A 23,563-nucleotide genomic window follows, 5' to 3' on the forward strand; every position below is an offset into this window, starting at 1 on the left:
TCTTAGAAGTGAGGAATATAGGGGAGTGTCTAAAAATAAGAGCAAAGACCGATAGCTTATGGCCATACCCTTTAAGTACTGAGTGCTGAAAACAGAGGACAACTCTAATGTGCTCACTAAAATCTGATGGTATGTGAAAGCTTTTCTGTTTTAGTTGGAGTTCCCTAATGGAGTCAAGTTTCATTAAGTAGCTATACCGTATCAGTGTCATCCTGGTGCAAGCAGAGATGACTGTGTAAAACTGAGGTCAGGACACTGTCCATTCAGAGAGCATGCAGTTCACAAGACATCTGGAGATAACAAAATGTGATGCCATAGTGAATGACCAGACCTTTTGAGCTGTTGTCTCAGTAGTTGGGTTTGTAGTTGAAGCATTGTGGCTTATTCCTAAAAGTGCTGGTCTGCCTTTGGAGTGTCAGGTCCAACAGGTTGATGAGGTCATCTCGGGTATATAGTAATCTGTCTTGGTAATGGAGCTGTAGTTGTATGTGGGTAAGGGTAAGCAGAATGGTTTTCTATCAAGCTTGCTATGAAAGATGCAAAGCATGTCCAAGGCCCCTCACACACATTCATTTTCTGTCTGCTCAATATAATGAATCAGTTTGGGAAAAACAGGGTTTAGGAGGAAAAATACAATAAAATCATGCAGTAGTTCATTCATTTTCTGCTTCTGAGTAATGTATCTATATAATAATCCAATATAAATAGTAATTATTATTTCCTTGAGGAGGAGATAGTATGTGGTAAGGGAACCACTGCATTGGGCTTAACCTTTCAAAATGGAAGTAATAGCAAGTAGATGTTGTCCTGAAATGTGAGTTAACTTTGAGTGTAATTTCTGTAAATTTTGTTGTTCCACCCGTACAATAACAGATACAGCTAATGTTGTATCTATTACTGTATTTATTTCTTCATCTATTCCTTATTAAAAATCTGGTTGAGTTCTCTGTGAGAGCTTTAAGTACAGAATGATTTATCTTGATACAACTTTTTTTCCTTTTCCCACGCAGATCACCCCTGGCAGTAAGGCGGCACAGTCACAGATGAACCAAGGCGACCTTGTGGTAGCCATTGATGGAGTCAACACTGACAGCATGACCCACTTAGAGGCCCAGAACAAGATCAAGTCAGCCAGCCACAACCTGAGCCTCACTCTTCAGAAGTATGTTGATATAAGTTAAAGTCCTTGTATTAACTAAGGGCTTCCTATGAAACTTGTGACTAAGTGATATAAGTGTTTTTTCTGTCTGTTAGATTTACTTGATGTGTTCAATGCACAGATATGAGACAGAATGCCGAAATCTGCTTTAATTCTTGCCGAAAGCAGCATAGATTCTTACAGAAATCATTATGGTTGATATGTTGAGTGTATCTGTGTTGAATTTAGCCTACCTTATTCAGGTGTAATCCTGTATCCTTTCAAGCTTCTTAAAATCTGTTAAAGCAGAATACATAACAGGTGTCTCAGCTCTTCCTGGTTAATGTTACTTCCAAGGAAACCTACTCTCAAATCAGATAACCTTGCACAGAGATTTTGTGTTATAGTTGCATTAATATTTAAAGATCCATGATGTTATAAAGCAAAGTAATTGCTATTTTTATTGCATTCTGGAGAAGGTAATTTTTCCAGAGGCTAGGCAAAGACGGGTACAGAAAGCAGGTTGTAATGTGGAAGTATAATTTCTGAGAATATACCAGAAAATCTCATACATGGATGTGCAATAGAGCTAAAACAGTATCAGGAACAGGCTAACACCTAAGGGAAAAAGACCTTTACCTGAGGTTTCCAAGACAGAGCAGGGTACTTTAAAACAAAATGTATGGCTGAATTTTCCACATGACTTTGTAACTCCCATGTTTGCCTGTAAGTGGGCATTCCAGATAATGTGTAAAACAAGTACACAAAGTAGAAAGATGCTAACAAAATTGCAACACATTTGTTAGCTTCTGTGAGAACACTGGGTACACTTAGGTATTTCCTAGAAAAGAGTTTAAATTAAAACTTTTCAGATGTTCCAGATTCTCTCAAAGAAAAATCTTTGAGATTTTTCTCAAAGGGCATGCTCTAGCTGTTTCAGCGAATGCAAATGAGGCAGGGAGACGTATGGAGTAACTTCTGCTGCCTCATAGGATGTGCATGTGTGCCTCTAGTGTGCTTAGGCAAGGTTTTCAGCCAGAAAGTTTTCAGCCAGAGTGAGAGAGACCAGGAGCCTAATCCTAAATGTACTGAAATGGGCATTATATTAGACACCAGAAGAAAATGATATTTCCAAATTGTTGAGGGCAGATGGGGTGCCATTTTGATGTGTGTAATTGAACTCCTATAGCCTAGTCCAGCTTCTTTTTCTCTGTTCTAATGAATGCTAGTGATATTATGAGTATATGTATGATAACTTTTTAAAAATATTTACATTGTTCTGGATTATTTTGCATTTGAAAGTTAAGGAAAATAATTTCTGATAATTTATTTTAGAACTTCTATCTGCTTTTCTGTTGAATCCCTGTGTTTTTTCATTGAAAGAAAACGTTTCCTTTTGTGCTTAGGCTTGTTGTATATTTGAGGTTAGGTTTCCTGAATATTGGACCTGAAAAAGGTCCAGTGGCTGTCTCTGTGGCTTGGCATTTAAAACTACAGATAATCACCTCTCCTTCCACACAGAGGATGGATTCCCAAATCTTTGACTAACAAAACCAGATTATCCTTATGCATATCACAGGTGCAAGTCGCTAAAACCATAATTTTGATCAAGTGCTGGCAGGGACATCTCATGTGAGTAATTGTTGTACTTTTGTACTTGCTGACATCTAAATTGCAACAAATCTAGTTGCCACATCATAAAAAAAAAAGGTGATTTACCGCACCCAGGACAACTTATTTATTGTTGAATGATTAAAGTAATTGTTAGTTTTCTTAAAATATTTTCAGAATGCTGAAGACTTATTTATTGTGGTATACATTACTCTTTGTCCACATAATTCTAGTGGAAGTGTCATTATTTACTGCTTTCTTGCTCATCTATTGTTTTGTTTCTTTTTTTTAAGGCTTGCCTTGTCCCACAGCTCCAAAACAGTAGTATGTGATTCAGATAATCAAGTTATGTCAATAATGGACAGCTGAAGTAAGCTGTAATGGAGCGTTCCACAGACTGAAATATGCTTGCATAGATAATAGATGTAGATGAGTTAAGATCCATTTTGAAAAGAAGAAAAATGGCATAAAGTGATTGGAAATACTATTAAGCATTAATAGGTCAGACAACTTCTTTGTTAGCAAATGAGAACTTTCACGAATAATGTTTGTGCTCTAAGTGCATACAATTCATAGAATTTCCTCTTCAGTATGACAGTTGCTTTTTCATGTGAGCTATTAGTTTGCATTGGTGACTCGTTCAGCCTTGCTAGAGCTGTATGGGAAAAACTAAGATTAAAAAGTAATTATTTTTAATAGAGTGTTTTTTCTTAGATGATTAGGGGCTATTCAGAAAGTTGTGCTCAGAAGCATTAAGCTGGCTTTCACTTTGCACAAGTCAGTGTTTGCACAAGCTAAACCCTATCAGCATGTGATCTCGGCCAACTGACATATGCACGTCAGTTACGCAGTTCCAGCATCCCAAAGTCTTGAACAAAAAGCATCACCACAATATTTGGGAAGTTAGCTTAATCTCACCTTGAAAAATTATTTTCCTAAGCACAAATGGATTAATTTACTTAAGTACAAAAAGCTTGTGGCAGTTTAGTCACCTGCACAAAATTTACAATGAATTTTTTTCTCAACAAAAATAATTTTATGAAAATTTTATTGGTGAGAGGAAAAATAGTTAACATGAAAAATATGGGAGCAGTCACTAATGATAGCAATTTTCAACCAAGTAAAAACAAAACAGGAGAAAGGCAGAATCTCCTGCACTTGGTTACCAGGAAAATGACTGTGCTAAGAGATCATTTTAACTTTTTTAGACATGGCTTGCAGCAATGAAACTGGAGTGGAGTGTTCCACTACTATGGAAAAAACGAATCTAGTTTCTGTAAAGATGGTAGAGATGGGTACAGCCAGTTGTCTTATTCCCATAAAAGTCTGGAAACATTGGAAATCCTTTCAAATGAAAAGGCATATATGTGCATTAGGAAATTCACTGTTGTGATGGGAAAACTTAAGCCCTAAATTTTGGTGATCTTGGACATTTACATGCAATAGTCACGTGGCTCTACACAATATGTTTCAAAGTCATGGAATGCTTTACCAGGCAATCTGTGACTTGGTTTCCCTGTTGCAGCACTGGAAGTATAAATGAACTTGCTTGTTTAGTCTAGGAGGCCATGGAAGGAGCAGTGGAATGTGAAATCTAGACATAAATGCTGTGAGACAGAAAGCTTTTTATTTTTCTAATGGCTCTTGGCTCTCAAGAGCAATGGCCTTTCCTTTTATTGATCCTGGCCATGAAGGTTTCATGGGTATTGTTTATAACCTGACAGCTTGGACAGTATTTGCTGCTACTCACTTTTATTATCACACTCAATTTTCCTGTGGGGTTCTTTTTTCAGGGTGGGGAACTGGTTTTTATATGGCTGTCAAGAAAAACTGTACACGGTGTCAGCACTTGTGCAGGACATCAAATTGCAAGACATCAGATGTAGGAGAAGGGAAACATTAAGAATGCCCATTTGTACTTGCCTCCCTACACAGTGAGAGTCTGCACTCTGTGTACCAACTTAGTTTTAATTCAAGTACCATCAGTTTGCACTGTTCAAGGTGCACTAACACAGCTCTTCAGTGAGTGCTTAGTGCACAGTGCTGGCCTGAGTTTTATTATCCGTGTAAAAATCTCATAATGGGTTCAGGAATTGTGGATGTCAAGTTGATTTTGTTTTTTTTTCTGACAGCTTCCTTCCCTAAACTCCCTGTTAAATTTGTTTTTATCACTTCACCCATGCTATGTTTTCATGTGAAACCAGAAAATTAGGATGGAAGTCTCACCAGCTGTGCCAGAGGTTTGATCAGGCAGACAGAACTTGTCTTTTTACTAGCTTGCATGAAACACTGCATTTTAGGACTGCTCATTTTCAGTGTCTGGCTACCTAGTTCCCCAGAGCTTGAAGCGTGCTTCCCCGTGCTGCTTTGGGGAAGTTAAAGGATGCAGACAGGCAAGTGGCAGGGATTTGAATTATTTGGACCATTCTTGGAGAAAGAAACATGTGATCCAGAGATGTGGGAAGTATGGAACCTCCAGATCACCTCTGCTTCCTTCAGTGTAGAAGACAAAATAGATCTAGGAAGTGAGTTCTCTTTGTTGAAGAAAAGAGAGCAGCAGTGAAGGGAGAAGGAAAAGAAATTTCTTTGCAATGTGCACTGTTACCCAGTAGAACTCCATGAGGCAAAATAGTATTGAGGCGAAAAAGGCTGATACTCTAAACCATTAGATACTTAAATAGATGCAGCTCTTTCCTTAGAAACCTACATTAATGTAGATGTACTGATGGGGATTGGTGCAAGTTCTGCAAGACCATGCTATGGAAGGCTGTGATCATACTCTAATGACCTGGGTTGTGGTGGAAAAAGACATTGGTGTGCTTTTAGTCTTTTGTGACCTCCTGGAATTTAGTTCTCAATCATTTTTCAGTATCAGTTTCTAATCAGTTACTTGAGCTACACAGCTGCCCCAGGCATTTTAGTTCTAGGCCAGTCAAAGTTCATCTTCAACTGGCTGGCTGTCCCACACATACTTGTCCATGAACTTATTATCCTGCACTTCATAGGTGAAAAATGAAATGCGTGCAAAATCTGTTATCATTCCGTACAAATGGGTTTCTTTTTAAAATTCACAGCAAATGCAATGCGCTAGAGTGCAATATTATTTGTCAACAGGTTTCAGTGGAGTATCCGTAACACTCATTTGATCTTAACTTAAGGAATCTGATCAGCCTCCTTGGAAAGGATTCACCAAATGTACTGGCTTGGTTTTGGAAAGTGCTGTAACATGAGCGCGCCTCATTCTGCTGGCACAAGCATTCCTGGAACACTCTAAGGCTCCTGCCTTGGCGTCTCCCTGTGCTGCTGGAGAGGAGCAGGGGTTGTGCAGCCCTTCTGTGCTTGGTGTGTGTGTTGACACAACCTTTCCCTCCCAGGGCATGCCAGTGGTGCTACCATTCACTTCCAGATAGGCACAACTGACTGTCTTTTGCTGGAAAATTGTGAGCTAAATAATCCTTTTCTCTAGTGAAAGGGAAAGTCTCAGAAATAAAGCTGTGAGAGACTTATGGTAAATATTTAATAGCTTTCCTTTTCTGTGCAGCTCCAAAAGATGGCTGATCCTGCAGTATTTATTTCAGGCCTACTATAAATAAAGCATGTGGTGACAGCAAACTGCAAGCAAGGGGAATTCAGTGGTTATGGCAAACTGCTTTCTTTTGTCTGAAGCTGTGAATAGTAACCAATTCTGTGTATGTATTAGATCTGCTGATGGGTGTATTTTAAATCGGAATCAGATTTAGGCTGAGTTTATGATCAGAAGAATTAGAAGAGAGTATCTGTCCCAGTTTAAGAGTAAATTAAAACTATATAAACATCATTGATGAAAGCGTAGCCTGAAATAGTGGTACTAAGACTGTTCTGTAGAAATGTTTCCTAAAAGTATTGTAGGACTGTAGCATTGTAGACAATTGTAGACAAACAGAAAATTAAAATATGGATTTGGAATTTTTTACTTTATGTGATTCTGTTACAGCCATCAGACTAATGATGTTTTCATTCAGAGGCTGCTTACAGACCAGAGGTAGGATTTGAGGCCATATGAATATGACTTTTGGTTTCTTAAAAGGAACATGAATGCTAGTGGTAATTTACTAGTGTTCATGTTCCGCATTATGAATATATCTCCTGAAATCTGTTCGTAGAGGGACTAAGTTTTCCCTGGATGTTCCTGGCTTTCTGCTGTAGTCTTCAAGCAATGGAAACTGAATGCCCAGTACCAGATGACTGCTCCTTTGGTGTGGTTGCAGCAACACTTTCACACACAGGAGTCCCACCTGGGTCTCAACAGCTAGTGCAGCAGCATTTAAAAGTTTAGGGAACAAGGACCACATCAAGACTCCAGTAAGGATCTCTGAATTACTAGATGCAGAAGTGAGGTGGTTGTGACCATGCAAGACCATGGATTAAGGGTATGAATGCCTGACTCTTATCAAAACACAGTATTTAGCTTGTGTTGACAAAGATGTGCCATTTGTGTTTGATAACATTTCACTAGAAATTATGAACTCTTATCCTATTTTAAAGTACAAATGCGTTCATACTGCTGTAGAAATATAGCTTGAAATTCGAGGACACTTCAGAAAAAACAGAGTATCAAAAGAAAAGAAATAAAAAATAAAGCTCTGTTCTTTAATCCATTCCCTTGAGTTCTACATCATTTTTGTTTAAATATGCCACTATGAGTCTCAGTAGGATTTAATGCTTAAATTAAGAAAATACTGGCTAAATATTAGAAAGAAATAAAGTCAAAACTCATGCAATGTTAGATATTCCATGTGCTGTTCACTGGAATAATTATGACCTAGACTGCCTCAAGTACTCAGATCTGTGACCATGTAGAAAGTCTGTGTTGGAGCTCTCCATTCACTCAGTGAGCGCCTTAGTCTGTAGGTAACTGCATGTACCTGTACGCAGGAGAGGTGTTACAGAACCTGCCTTTGGGCAGACAAGAAAAGCAGAGTAGTTAAGTTGCTGACTGTGTGCTTTCCTGAATCAGAATGAGATATAATTTTAAAATTTTAAGCAAATTAGTATATAAAGAAGAGGAACACTAATTGTGGATGTGAAATGTGATAGAAGTTAGTTTACTTTGCTTAGGCATGTGACTCTTAACTCTTGAGAGCATCTGCCTCCAGTAACCAAGGTTTCCTCCCTAGACTTCTGATGATGCTCTATGTTCAAAACATTAAAAAAAGCATATTCTACTAGTGGATTAAAGAAGCTACCATGTATTACTGTGAGCTGAGAGGTGGTTCTCTCTCACTCCTTATGAAATAGAGGAGAATCCTATTGCATGGCCAGTTGTCTTTGTATGTGGGTATGAGAGGACAGTTAACAGATGTCAGGCTAGGATTTGGAAAGGGCTGTGAGTTACTGTCTTTGAGTAGTAACATTTAATGCTGTTAAAATTAATGAGCAGCTTTTTCCATGGAAAATGAAATATCAATGTCAGTCACTGCAATAAATATAAATACATTCCTTACACGAGCAGTTTAACTGAGTGGACTGCTATTTACACTCACTGCATAAAGTGTTCTTGTTAGTTTTAAAAAAGAGTCTGGAAACTGTGGATATGTGCCAAGACCTTAAAGGGCAATGAAGTTTTCATTGCAACAAGATTCTGCTTAGGGATCGGAACTCTTCTGAGTGTGTGTCAATTTTCTTTTTCCCCCAAATACCAGCTTAGAGGTGAGGTTAAAAAAATCATTCTTACTTGTCTGAGAAAGATTATTTCCGTGACGATCTTTTCACATATTACACTGCACTCCACCATGGAAAGGTCAAGCTAGGGAAACATGGGCACATCTCACGAGAGTCAATGGGCTGACATAGCTTACTAAGTACACGACAGTTGTACTCTTTCAGACAGTTACTGGTTGTATTCTACGAGGAAGTCGATATGTTACCCAAAATGTTATAGTGACAGGAAGGTCACAACGTATTAGGGCTGGGACCTTTTCTTATTGCTTAATATTGATTAGCTAAAGCATGGTTATGTCAAAATGTAAATTACACAGTTGAAGCTGATTGGAATGAATGATAGAGTATTTTTTAGAAATGGAATGAGGAACTGTTCAATCAGATGAAATACTAAAGCTTTACTAGATCAATCCTGTAATGTGTTATTTGTGCATGCGAAGTTCGTGGTTTCCTTTGGATCATTTTTACTGTGGTGCTTCTTGCTCCCCAGCCACTATGAAAGCTGCCAGGGCTCATTCTTTTTTCACAAAATTTTAATCATTGATGGCCCCATTGTTTCTTGCAGCAAGAGCAGTGATACACCAAGGTCTGTTTTGCCTGGCTTTTAGGCATCTTCATGTCTGTGATCTCCTTGGCTGGAGTCTGTGGCAGCATGGCAGTGCTGAGCACTGGGTATAGGCTGGCCATGTGGAGTTTCAGCATTACTGTAATGACAACTTCAAACAGGACTTGAGTACTTCAAAAGGAAACAGATTATTTTGTCCTGCCTAACTTTCTTGACTTTCTTTCCAGTCAAAGCTTCTCAGATACAGGCATTAATGGGAACCGCATTGTAGTGTTTTAGCTTGGAAACAGAAGAAGTTAAGACCTAAATGAGGTGTACTGTAGTTAATTTTCCATGGTCACTAATTTTTCACCCATATATGTCAATTAGAAATACTCTAAAAGCTATGTGGCAATAAGGTGCACATCCCAACTAAGAGGAGTTACAGTAAAATCAGCTGAGTAAATATGTTTCATTAACATCTTTGGGAAACTAAAGAAAGTAATTTGTGGTCAGGATGCTCAAATTATCCTGAGTTAAGCTTTTGATTTTTGAAGATGTTGAGTGGCAAGGGAAAGAATAGAATTAATCTGCGTAGTATAGAAATCTAGATTTGGGCAACGCTTGAACTCCTCTGTATGAGCAAAAGGCAGTTACAAAGCTCTATGTTATTTTTCTGTGAATCATCATATCTTTGAATGTTGTGATTCCCTGATTCGAGAGCTGTCTCTTTAGGGTGATGCTCTACAGCAGTCCCCAGTGCTGCTCTGAAGTCTGTACCTGCATTCTTAAAAATTGTTATTTATTATGTTTACTGGGCACGGCTGAGTCACATCTCAAGACCAGGGTATGGTAGGTTACATACAGGTGCTGAATCTTTATTATCTGAGTGCAGCACAATGCAGGGAAATAATTAAGAAATCAGTCATCCAGCTAAGTGTTAATATTTGCATTCACCGTTAACATATAGAGAGCAAAACTGCTGATGGAAATACTTTCCCAGTTTTCTTGCAGGCACAGATGATAATCTGAGAGGGAAAGTAGGTCTCATCCTAGCCCCAAAGTGATCACAGTTGCATTTTAAATACCATCAAGTGTTTCTGGGTTTTGTCTGTGACTCTCATGGGAATCACTAAGACAAGTGCTTGCTGATGTCCCAGGCAGGGCTTAGAGAATTAAACCATGGCATCACAAGACTCAAGATTTTCTGTGCAAGACTTACAAACAAGAAGCAGCTTCTGTTTGGCTACTTAATTCGCTGAAGATTTAAGTGACAGATTACTGATCTTATCACTTATTAAATGGACACCTCAAATTGATAACCATGTGTAATATTTAGTCTGTCCCTTCTATGCCTTTTACCCCCATCACCCCTGCCAAATGGTCAGGGATATTATTGCATTAAAATAGATACATAGCAAAAGCCCAATTCTACATGCTCTGTTGTTTTGCATCCTGCTACGTGCTTACCTGCTCCACTCCCGAATGACTTGGTTTCAATTAGGTGACAAGTAATTTCATTTTCTAGTGGTTGAAATATTAAGATAACATTATTAAGATGCTCAACAAGGTCTAAATAAGTGCTCATATGTATTAAAATGAAAGGAAAATCTTAATGTAAGAGAAGAAATGCTTATTTTAGCTGTCCTGAGAATTAGAAAGACACTGACTGATGAAGATACAAAATATGAAAAAGCCACATGAAGACGGAAGAGAGCTATTATCTCTTAGATCATGTTACCTCTCTTCAAGCACAGTATTGTGCTCCCCTGAGGACATGGGTTAAACTGATAGTGCATTACAGAACTTTCTGGCAGCCCTTCCTGGGACATGCAGCTCCTCTTGATGCAGTTGACTTCAAATGAACCTCTGTTGTGAGTGCAGATCGAAGTGCTCTTCAAGTCAAGGTATATTTATATAGGTGGGAATAAGTAGAAATTTTGACAGCCATATCAGCAGTGCTGTCAAATTGATCTGCTTTGCAAAACTACATCTATCTTGGTTTGGAACATCACTAAGAAAGAGAACCAGTGTTGAGAAAGAGGGAAGGTATATCTGTGGAAAGGAGGAGAATTAATACCAGAACAATGTATTTGTTCATCATTAAAACTGTTCTGAGTTTTCATTTTTAAATGAGGTTTTTGCTTCTATTTTTTACTTTGAAAATATAGGAGAAAATGTCTAACAGTTGAAATCCAATTGCAATGACAAAACCAATCTTGATAGAACATTTCAATATCAAATCTAAAATTGTCACTGTTGTTTGTGAGATTTGGACTTTCATCTTCCTCATAGCCCTGCTAAGCAAATGCATTCCCTGAAGGTTTGGAATAAAATAATTTTGTAATCAATGGATTAAGATGTAAATCTGGACACACACATTTACAACAGCACCATCATCAGCTGAAAAGCAAACTTGTGTTGCATCTAGCAAAAGAGGGAGGAAAAAATTGACCTGAACTTGCAGATACTTTTCCCAGAGGAGTAATGGCCTTTATGTAAATAATCACTTTATTCTGTAAGGGCATACACTTTCACTCCACAAATTGACTTCACCTCTTCTGCCCTTTTCGCTGTTTCAAGACTGCTAAATCTAGCAAGTCTCATCATTCTGTTTTTAAATCTCAAAGCTGTAAACATGCAGGGCTGAGTTATGTAGGAAACTCATTGTTTTAAAGTAGCATCTTGAAACCTCAGAGTCAGTGTGAAATAAATATCTTGGTTGGATAGCACTGTGAATGACAGATGTAGCTTATCAGTAATGTGGAAGAAATACAGCTTTTTAACATCATCTTCTCCTGTCAGGTAATGAGTGATAGAAAATAGACATACAATAAACAACCGAAGTGATGGAGTAGTTTGGTAAATAAATTCCTCTGCTGCAATACCAGTGTTTTCCAAATATGAGTCAAACATGCAGTATGTGGTTGTTTGCTATACCTCTGTACATGACAAGTGACATTTACAGTGCTGAGCAACTTTGGCACTAAAATTCATAATCAGTGAGCAGAGCAAGGGGTACACTTAATGTGTACTCTGCACAGCCCAGGTTCACCCATGTAACTTCAGAGAAATAACTGGGTGTACCCAGAAATGACACCAGTGGAAGGATGATCAGAATCTCCACTTACATCTTTGTTCATAAATTGCCAGTCAGTTTTTGGCAATTCTGATTTTGTTCTGGAGTGCAGCTGATTGTTTTCTTTTCCTTTTTTTGCTGTCTTTCATGATACATGTGCATGAATATAACTTATTGTTTCTCTTTTTAAGCTGAAATGGTTGGAGGAAGGGTACAGCACTCTCTCCTGAGTGAAGATCAGTCGGTAACATGCCTGAGGAAATTTTGTTCTAGGCAGTTAGTGGTTAACTCTTGTTCTTAGAACTTAAAGGTATATGTTTCTCAGATAATTATATCTTAGGGAGTATATTGTGATAGATTCCAGCTGTGAATATCAGCATTAGTGCCTTTTACAGTTTTCTAGCTTCTTGCTTCAGGAATACTCTGTCAATGAATTTCATAGGATAATTATCTATTGTTAAACAAAACTCCAGTTTTCATTGCTCCTTAAACCGTTCACTTTCACAGTATCTCATTATGAGGTAAGCATCTATTGCATCATCTGTTTTCAGCTCTCAAAGTAGTGTAACTTCTATATTTTCTATATGGAAATCATACAGTTCCTGTAAGGATTACTCCTTTTTCCTAGTTTTTTGTTTGTTTGTTTGTTTACTCTTGCTTATGGAAATATTACAGATGTGGCAGCTAAAGCTAAACACACAGCTCAGTGTGGAGCTAGGTATTAATGCAGGGATTGCCACTGTGGATGAGCCCAGTTTTTGTCTAGCTTAGCTTTATTATCTGATAGATGCCACTGGGAAGTGTTTCAAAGGAAAGTACAATACAGCCTTCAGTAAGGAAATAATGCTCTTCCACTACTGGTCTTCTAAGTTGTGCCATAACAAATGAGTGTCTGTATGGCTACTTATTTTTACCCAAGGTACAGCAGCTGTTGGGCTTTTTCTTGCAAGTATAAATATCTAATCCTTTCTAATATCCTGCTGTTCTCGTAGTCTCAGTGGTGTCTTGTAACAGTTTCACTTCGGGTTAATCAAGTACTCTAGGAAAAAGTTTTTGCCTTTATCAATTTTATGTGTGTTGTCTTTTTAATTTCACTGAATGTCCAGGAACGTAGCTTTACTTCCCCTTTTCTGCCATTCATTATTTTCTAAACCTTGGTATTGTCTTCCCTTACTCATCTCTCTAAAGCAAACAGTTCTGAATACCTCAGTCACTTCCACTTGATTTTGCATGCTTTTAAGAATTTGTATTTTGGTTTGGTACCTGCCCTAATTTTGAAATGTACTTTGAAAGGTGAGAATTCTAGGCATAATCCTGATCTGTAGGTTGACAATGGGATATTACTTACATGATTCTGATTCTTTTGTTTAACTATTTTTGCATTTTTCATTTCATTTTCTCTGGTGATCCCATGTGTACTGGAAAGGCTTCAGGGGGATGTTCAGAGCTATGTAGCTTCTCGCAACACCTCCCAGAAATGTATCTTCACTTACCTGAGCATCCTAGAGTGCTTCAGTCAGGATTTATCTCTGTGCTTTCTATGTTATGTTCCAATGAAAGGGCAAGCTGTGTGTTTTGAAAGCATTTTAGTTGAGTTAGCTTTTGGTTTTTAAATGCTTGTGTATGTATATTTGTCAAATACAGGTGAAGGGCAGGCATTTGGAGTGGAATGTTGTTAATTCAGTAGTGATCTGCTCCTTTTTAAAACTATACTAAACTGTCTGAAATGAAGCTCAGTTTCTTCCTGCAGAGAGGTTTAACTTATGGCAATTGCTATACAACCTAAGCTATTTAAATAATAAACTTTTGAGGAGTTGATCTTGAGATGCCTCAGTACCAAAGTTTAGTCTCTGCATTTTGAAAGTCCTTTTTTCCAGAATACTGCCCAAACCTATATTTATCTAGTTGTGGCTGAGTGTCATCTGTGAAGATGCAGTTTGTCACAGGGTACTGGAAAAGGGATTATCTCCTGCATCAGAGAATGCTTCTTTAGCTGGTGGCTTTTCATCATTTTGCATTAAATGAGAGCTGAAAAATAGGAGTCCAGATTGCTAACCTATTTTTTCTTTTCTTTTTTTTTTCTTTTTTTTTGGGGGGGTTATCCCTAGATCTAAACGTCCAGTGCCAATTTCAACCACAGCACCCAGAATTGATACTCCCAAGGCTGTAATTCCCCACCAGAAGGTATGTGACAATTTCTCTTCAGCCAAAGTTGATACCATTTTTATCCGCCATGGTGAAGGTAAATACTTACTACAGGAAATAGCTTTTGCCCACCCCAAATAAGTAAGCATTGAATGAATGCACAGTCAGCAAAGCTGTCATAATGCAATGTGATCTGTATGTTGTTAATTTCTGATTAGCAGAACCAAAGCATCCAGCTGTCCTCTGATGTTACCTGGTCTAATCCATTCTGAGCAGCTTGTTTTCATCTGGGCTGCAAGAGGCTACCAAAGCTTCTCAAAATTTGCTTTTGCAGATTATTGGGGAAAAAAACATTAGACTGTACGTGAGCGTGTTGAAGTCCTGACTACAACTGGAAAGATGCTGATTTGGAATGAGAACATTAAGGCATTTGGAAGCTTGCATCATATTGTATTCTTGTCACATTATTCAAAAGACACGGGAATGAAAAATAAAGAGAATAAGTCAATTTAATGAATAACGGTGGCAGAGGAACTGGATGGCTTGGTTTCTGTTGTCAAATCTTGTCATCTTCCATAAAATAAATGTTTGTATCAGAATAAATAGCATTCATTGACTGCACCTGGTAACTCATCATCTGTATCTTTGGGCAGCACTGGGGAGCAAGGGTACCTGAAAGATGTTATGTATCCTTAGGCTCAAGCGCTGCGTAGGACATTTCTATTGCTGATGCATTTAATTAGATAAATGGGAGAGGGGGAAATCTCCATTTCTGCAACTTTATCCCTTCTGTGAATGCCAGTGTCATCCCTGACATGTTGTGTAAATAAGAAATACTGAAGATCAAAATACATGGGGAATTAGGTGATGTTCTACTAGTTTTGGCAGTTCTGACTTCCATAGATACAATTTTAAGTCATTTTTATGAAAAACGTGTTTTCCACATTCAAAGCTCAGAAGATAACATCATCCCTGTAACCAAGTTTACAAATCTGGGCAAAATAGCAGAAGAGAACACACTTGGGCAGATAAATTTGATTCAATTTTATTCTCTCAAATTTGAAATGAACCTGTCTGGCTGTTTATTAGTTGAGGAAGGAATAATATTTTTTTTTCCTCTGGACCTACTAAACTTTTTGTCCAGAGGAAATGAAATTAATAATTGATCTTGCTCAGAGTTGTTCCTCCTTCTATCTTGATTTTATAAAAGTTAGCTTGGAGGAAGTTATTGGAAGAGTCACCGAACAGTACTTTGAAGTTCCTAAAAGAAAAACAATGGATCATTCTTCCAGTTAGACTGGAGTTCAGCTGCACCAGCAAAGTAATAGATAGCGGAAGGGGGAGAGAGTACTTATTTTCCCTCACGAACTACACAGAATGCTGTTAGTTTTCAATGCAACAAGTAGACATGTTTATTCAGAGTAATTCACCAGCACAAGACTGACAGTTATCTTTTGAGACCCTCGGTAGCACCTGTGCGGGTATGACAATTACCCTACTTCCACCACAGGCACACAGGTTTCTATAACATGAGATTTTCATGACTCTCTATCGATCGGGTGCATTTCTTCCCTGGCAAGTGTCAATTTTAAAATTACTGCCATATGTATTTAAAGCTGTTTACCACACAAAACAGTTTTCTCCCATAACTACCTACCCTATAGAAAAGTTAATTTCACTCACTGCAGGTTTTTTTCTAAAGGTCCTAAAAGCGCCTTTGGCATGAAAGCTATAAAGTCACTTTACATTTCTTATTTTAACCCTTCAGAGAGAGATGAGGATTAAGGAACTCAACGTTTTTTCAGGAGCATTTTTTCTCACACTTGAGAATCGTGCGCATCAGTGTTTAGGAATCACAGAACCATAGGGTGGTTTGAGTTGGAACATGGAGGCCACCTATTCTGAATGGGCTACAGGTAGTACTTGCAATGGAAAAGAGATTTACTGGAGCCCTTCTGGAGGAAAACAGTGGTATCTAGGACAAGGTATGGTGGGAAAGAGAGTAGCAGTATTAAGAGAAGTCTTAAGTGCAGGGTGTTTGGCCCAGGAGGAATAGGTAGCAGTAGAATGCTGGAGTGACGTTTATGTCACTAATATACGCTAGTAGACAACAGTCAATTTTTAATTGAAGAAAAATTCTTCCTTGAGGGTGGTTTGGAAGGGTATGAAGCATTGAATCACTGGATAAATCTCAAAATCTGGAATATAAAGTCTTTACTGATACAGACAGTGCTCTGGGAATGTTGCAATAAAGTATGTTACAGTAAATATACTTTAAAAATCAAGGTTTCTGTGTTTGTCCCTTTGTTATTTCTAATAACAGTATCACTGTAGAAATGAAGAATTCTGTGTCACGTAGGCAGAAGCTGTCACCTCCACATCACTGCTTGACAGTGTTTAGACTCTCACAGGTCACATGAAATGAAATTGATTGCATTTCAAAAAAGGGCAAAAAACCACATTACAAGACAGTCACGACAGTGTTGTCCTCAAACATCGAGAGGTTTTTCTCACCTTTCTCTGAGTCAAGGTTAAGGCATGGCAGTGTTAGCTAAAAGAATCTGCATGTGCAAGTTCAGTATCTGGTTTAAACCATACTTTTCCTTGTACATTGTTGCTGATCCAGTTGCAGCTTCCACTAATTTTCAAGCATGTATGTCTTCTTTGACTGCTATGGTTATGGTTCTTTGTGTCTTAGAAAACGAAGCATACATTATTTTAGAAACGTGCAAGGAAGGTAGAAAAACCACAGAGTTCTTCACCATGATTTTTTTATTTTATTTTTTTTTTTTTGACATCCCTTTCCATTTCATTCCATTCTCTCCATACTTCCTTGAGCTGATCAATATTATGGATGATACAGGTTCTACAACCCTAGGTATGGCGTTAATGAGCTGTGGGGCTGTTACTGGAATGATTTGCAGTTTCACTATTTCCTTAGCTGACATTAGTCTCAAACTTGAAACAGTTTTAATTCAGTCTAGTTAAATCTTTTGGATTTAGTCAAAATATTTAGTCAAGTCTTTTGCATAGGTGTGGCGTAGCTGGAAGAAGGGGTATAACTAATGCTGAAAGCACTCAAGTAACAAGAAGAGTCAGCATGATTCCAAGGATTGAAACGAAGCCTTGGTGAATTCCTGAAGCTTTTCAGGGGGAACAAAACTTGGTCAAGCAGAAGCTATACAGCTGAGCATAGCTTTAACATTTGTCCTTTTACATAAAGGTATCAAGGCAGCCTCTTTAATTTTAAAAATATGGCTCTCTGTTGTCCTGTTTATGGAACAATACTGAACACAGTTATTTCAGAGACCCAGTGAGGATCTCATGATGCTTATGACTTGTTTCCTGACAAATTTGGGAATCTATGTGGTTAAGAGAAAAGAGATGAAGGAGTGACTGACTTTTTAAGTGAAGCATATTATGGAAGAGCTGGCTGAGCTAAAAGCTGTTTGTTGGATGTCTTTGTGCAGTCATTTAATGTCATGGTGCCACCATTTCCTTCTTTCTGTAAAACTTTTAAGGTAATAATTTGGCATGTTGGGAGGTCAAATTCATTAGTATAGCATTATTCATTATTCATTAGAAATGAATAAAGACTGTACGGTCATAGATAAATAGAGCATGAGCTGCTAAAGGAAGAAGAGCTGAAAAACTGGTGGTGTGTTTTCCAATATGAATTTGTTTCTCTCTTCCCTGATACGTAAGGAGCATTTGCCTTTCATGGAAACTGAATGTTTATAAAGAAAAGAATAATAATATTTCGGAAAGGCAACAGTCTGAGACTTCATTTATCAGTTTTTGAGCTCATTCACTGACTTTACAGTGGGACATTAAAATGCAATTTTCCTCTCGTAGTGAGGGATTGCTGTAGATCTCAGCATCCTTCTCGAGGGAAGAATCCCATTGCTCAGTGTCAGAGCCCCCTCTTCTGGTCGGCCGAAGGGTAGCGTCAGACTTGCATAGTTCGAAATGTCAGCTTGCTTTTCCAGCCGCAGAGAGCGCAACAGAACGGGGTAAGAGAGTTGTGAAGCAGGGGAACGTTTGTTGCTGTTGGCTGCATTTCATGTGATGTAATGCTAAAAGCCGTACTGCTGATCAGTAGTAGAGAGTTGACCTTCACATTCAGAAATGAGTTCAGAAGTGCTGCATTGATCTGTTTTTGCCACTGAACTGGAGGAAAGGAAAATAATCCTAAAATATCCACTAGGAATAAACTGAATGAGAGATTCTTTGACAATCACAAAAGGGAAGAGGTAAATAAGATGATTATTGGGTAGTGAATCTTTAGCAGAAGTTATACAGCTGCTGTCTGAGCAGTTCCTGTTTCATCCCTTTCCCCCTGAACACAGCAAAAGCAACTACCTTAAAGCTACCATGAATATTAAGTCAAAATGGAGAATGCTAACCTGGCGCTGCTGGGTTCCTGGGAATTCTAGTGTTGAGTTGTCAGCGTGCTGGTATTACAACTAGAAATTGTTTAAGCAGTGAAACTAAAATTCCACTCATGCCATAAAGGTGAGCAAAGTCTTTTTTTTTATGGTAGTCCTGCATTTTTCCCTTTGCCTACTGTTAGTGTCCAGTACTACCAAAACTATGAAAATGCATTAGGATTAAGGAAATATCTGGCATTCATCTCATTAGAAGTCAAAACTGATACTTTAAAATCAGATCCCCTTGCAAGTCCTTTTATTAAGGGGTATGGAAAAGAAACCCACAGTTAACTTAGATAAAAGCCACAGACTTCTCAGGGCAACAAAGAAGTATAACTGTTGCATATCCTTTTTCTTCTCTATTGCCTCTGTATTTTATTTTTTATTAAATATTTGGTTTGTCCCTCTCTGCTAGCATGTAAAAGTCATTTGCACAAGTGGTGGCTTAATTTATGAACATGTCCTTGTGCATTTGTGCCACTTTTACAACATATTTTTAGAGAGAATCCCTGTTTTCTGTTTGTTTAATACTTGGAAGCTTGTAGTAGGCCACTTAATGGTTGGTTATTTGCTGGTGTTGATGTCAGAGTATAATGACTGAAGTATGTAATTCAAATGTATTTATTTAAGAAGGCATAGTCTGTAAAATCCTTTTAGGATTATCTATTTCTACAGCCTCAGGCAGCTATTAATGCCAGTTAAAATCTCTTCCTGTTTATTCCTAAGAAAAATGTTCTCAATTCATTTTATCTGCCTTACATTTTCGATTCAAAACAAATGTATTTAATGTCATGATTAATTGTATCCTTAGACATTTAGGGTTTTTTTTCAATTAATTTTAATTAATCTGGCAGTATTATCTGTATTTTTCAAATGTAATCTCCCTAAATTTAAATATGCAATATAGAAAAAGCCAAAAGAAAAATATAAAATATTTCTCTTTCTAGTGATCCTTAGTATCAATATCAGTAAATAACCAATACTAGCTAAAGTAGAAAATCAGAGGCCAAATTATTCTCTTAGGCCTATGTTTCCTGCAAGGCTATGGGGGACATGTGTGTAAGATGTTAAAGATGGTGATTGAAGCAGTTGCCAGCACAAAGGAGGCAAAATGTCACTGCAGGCCACCGCCTGCTCTTGTATTGCTCTTCTTCAGGATAACATCCCCTGCCTGTCCCCGTTCTCCAGAGCTGGACTGCAGCATGCTGCCAGCATTACTGGGGGACCTCTTAACTGTGAGTGTGCATTGTGGCATCTGGGTACCAGTTATGGCTGCAGTGTAATCTAGGTCCAGAGGGAGAGGTTGAAGTGATCTTTCTCCTGTAGCAAAAAAGCCCAAGTTAGGCTGGAGCCAGGAGCTTCTGAGATAAATTACAAATTGATATTATAGCTCTGGAGAAATTGCCAAGCATTCACATAGTTTGTTGGGTACCTCAGCTGTTGGTTATATTTTTCACCCAAAACATGTAATTACAGGCAAACAGCAGTGAAAAATGAAACAGCTTTTGAAACCATAAGATTCATTATTTTAAAACATGTGCTAATGAGTTTCCCCACTCAGGATGCTATGTTCAAAAGGCAGTCATTAGAGAGATGTTAATTAGTATTAGAATCATGCTATTCATGTTCCGGTCACTGAACCTTTAGACATTAAAGAATAAGATAACTGAGAGTAAAGGAATAAAATGCTCACCTGAAAGTGAAGTTTGCATTCCTCTTTGAGAAAATTGTCCATACTTCCAAAAAGTACAGAGCCGTGGTTACTACATGCTGCCAGTAGCTTGAGTGAAATGAGGCAATTTAACCATAAGGGAGCTCTGTGCTTCCACAGAGTGTTGAGTGCCCTCCAGTCCTAGGGATTTAGATGGTGTTGCACGGTAAGGAGTTGAAGCAGTGATAGGGTGTTTTAGGCAACGTGAATATTGAAGTTTTACATGAACTTCCTCAGAACTCGTGCCACAACTTATTTCCTGCATTGTGTTGCTGAAAAGGCAGTATTTCTCTTTTTTTGATAATTACCTTTTATTTTGGTTTCACAAAGCTGCATTAATAGCAAATCATTTATGAAACTAAAGCATACTACTTCATTTTTCCAGCATAGGGTTTTGGTAGAATGTTTCTAATCTGAGCACCAGCATAGACTTCTATGGGTACAGCTATTGTGGGAGATTCCGGTGACTTCCACTAAGACAATACATCCTGCTGTCCTAGTTAGGAATATTATCTGGGACATGACTGTGGGATCATACACTCATCATCTACATACTCATGCACATATTCCTTCAGGTGCAAATTACGCAGAAATGATCAGAATAGAGGCATCCTGTCTGTTGAGCAGTACCTGTTGTCGAGTCCTGTTGGTCTATCTGCTAACCATGCTGCATGGCCTAATTAGCATGAACCAGAGCCTATGAAAGCAATGCAGTGTGTGGGCTTCAGTAACTTGAAATGTACTCATGGAAAATAGAATGGTGTGGTTTACAATCATGTTTTTTATAATAATGGCATTGACTTTTATGTTTGTATACTATCTCAAATGATTCTGACCTCAAGACTTGAAGATTTCTTAATTATCCTGGCAATTAGTGATCAGTGTTGTCTTTATATAAAACTATTGCTATGAGGTTGACAAGTAGCAAATGCTCTTTTAATGTTAAGCTTTATTTGTTGGTTTCAACTAAAACCCAGTTAAAAAAATGCCTGAGTACGTTTTGCTTCCCTTATTTTGAAACAATGCCTTCCGTTGTTTAAATCTTCCCTGAAAGGTTGGGTGCTTTGACTCCAATCTATTTATTGCAAGCTTATCAATATGTTTAGAAAGCATTAATTGCAGATATGTTATTTTTGCATGTGTTCTATGATTGCTGTTTTCTTTTTTTCTTTTCTTGGCTTGCATGTTTGCTACTACAGGAACCTGCTTGGGAAATCAATGGCAACAGAACAACCTTCAGTCCTCTAACTAACACGGCGACTGGGCCTGTGGGTAGTATTTTAGCAACCAATGGAACGTTTTCAGGCTACCTCAACAAGCAAGAGATCAGCTTTTCAAATAGCTCTTCCTACTTAAAGACTACCACAGTTAGATCTTCCGTGTCCTCTCAGTCTGTGACTCCTGACATTTCACCTGCAAAGAGTAATCTAGGTTCAAAGCTAAGCCCTGTATTGACTGATGGCAATAGTCCTGTACACCAGATGAGCCGTGCAAGGCAGTATAACAACCCTATTGGCCTTTACTCAGCAGAGACTCTAAGGGAAATGGCTGAGATGCATAAATTAAGTCTCAACCGAAGGGCTTCGGAAGGTGGACTTCCTAGAGGGTAGGTAATGTGGTAAAATATTTAATATTAAAATAAGTAATGAATTTGCTGAAAAATGAATGTAATAGTACCTACCCTATTGTGTATCTGTCTGGTAATCATGATTAAAATCTGGAATGATCACTGCAATTTCCAGTACCCCCGAAAACATACACACAGTACCATTACAGAATAACTCTTGGTCTTTGGTATTTGAATTGCAATATGGATTGGCAATAGTCACCAGAGCATGAGGAGAACGCTGTGACTCATCTCAGGGTTGGCATTTAGCGATTTAGACTAATGCATGTAGTCTCGTAGAACCAGCTGGCCATTATAGAAGCTGCTATAAGACAGATCTGATCTTTAGTACTTTCCTAAAGAGAAACTGCAAATCTGACATGCTAGTCAGCTGGTGTGTCTGCTGTAATTCTTGCCTTCCTATGCAAAATGAGTCAAAATTGCAGTATTTTTGAATCCTCTGGTCTGAACATTGTCGGTCTCACATCTGTTAGCTTTGCTCTTGTATGAAACAAGGAATGATTTCTAGGTGCTACCAAGGTAGTTTGATCCCATGCTGTCAAAGTTTTCAGTGTTAACTCTGTTGCAGATCAACTAGTAGATTTGTGAAGTGGGGAGCTGGAACTACGACATGTGAGAAAAAGCAGAGTGAAACAGTTTTCCTGTTTTTCCTGTCTTCATGTATTAATTTGCAAACAAATCTCTAATTTGTTTATTTGGGTTTATTTAAAATAAAGATAAATTTCTTATTATAATATGGGGAAGAGTGTACTAGGGACTTGGCTGTATAAGAAAAAACAGGAAATTCAGACAATCCACTTGAGGTCTGATAGCAAATGCATATATTCAGGTATGTTAGATTCCACTGCAGAAGCTCTTTGCAAGAGTAAAACCAGGGGGTTGTTAAGTTGTAGTGAAGTAAGGCTATTTTATCCTTATTACAGAGCATATATCATGTTCTCGATGATTCAGGCAGTTTAGATGATTTGTTGAAACTCTCTTGAGCGCTTGGCATTAACAGTCTTAATTAACTTATCTGAAAAAATCCTATCCTCCTTTCTTATACTGGGTAATTAAGAAAAGCAATTAGTGTTTAAAAGAAAATCATTTCAGTTAGTAAGCAAGATCAGCAAAATAAACCTCAGAATGCTTCCTTGTTAATTTACAGTTTGCTTGAGGAAAATGACATATTTCAATATGCAGAGTTTCCGGGGAGTAGATCTCACTATCTTTCTTGCACTATCTTCACGTATCTCCTTAACATCTGCAAGGGCAAGGGTGAAGGGGCTGTATTTTGGGTGGCTCAGCATTCTGACTGTCTGTGTTACCAAAATTACAACACAGCTGCATCCATTCTCTTGATTCCAGAGGGCATTGTGATTGGACGACATTAATATGACAGTGATTGCTGGGGTGCATAAAAGGTGAACCTGCAGAAAACACTTCACTGTCTTCACTTTGCTGCTTTTCCATGGTTTATGTCTCCTTTACACGTACACGTTAGTGCATGTTTGTGGCAGTGCACTGCATTACAAAGCAAGGGTCTACCTTAGAATAAATCTGAGATATATTTTATTTTGATCAAAATTGCAGGGAGTC

The 23,563-nt window shown here is 38.1% G+C and overlaps 1 protein-coding gene across 10 annotated transcripts in view; it reads left to right on the plus strand.

Annotated features, from left to right (window-relative positions):
• Positions 1-23,563, plus strand: part of LDB3 (LIM domain binding 3) — a 124,782-nt gene that overhangs the window by 37,873 nt on the left and 63,346 nt on the right. For 7 of the 10 annotated variants that reach the window (XM_062618808.1, XM_062618807.1, XM_062618811.1 and 4 more), the window contains exons 3-5: positions 1,011-1,162; positions 14,181-14,256; positions 21,558-21,964. In XM_062618808.1, the coding sequence (XP_062474792.1) occupies positions 1,011-1,162; positions 14,181-14,256; positions 21,558-21,964 (635 nt within the window). The remainder of the gene's footprint in view (positions 1-1,010; positions 1,163-14,180; positions 14,257-21,557; positions 21,965-23,563) is intronic. The other 3 variants (XM_062618812.1, XM_062618816.1, XM_062618817.1) reach the window with 1 other exon arrangement.

The sequence above is a fragment of the Pezoporus occidentalis genome, unplaced genomic scaffold, assembly GCF_034315485.1.
Source record: "Pezoporus occidentalis ecotype Australia unplaced genomic scaffold, CSIRO_AGI_Poc_V1 ctg204, whole genome shotgun sequence".
Lineage (NCBI taxonomy): Eukaryota > Metazoa > Chordata > Aves > Psittaciformes > Psittacidae > Pezoporus > Pezoporus occidentalis.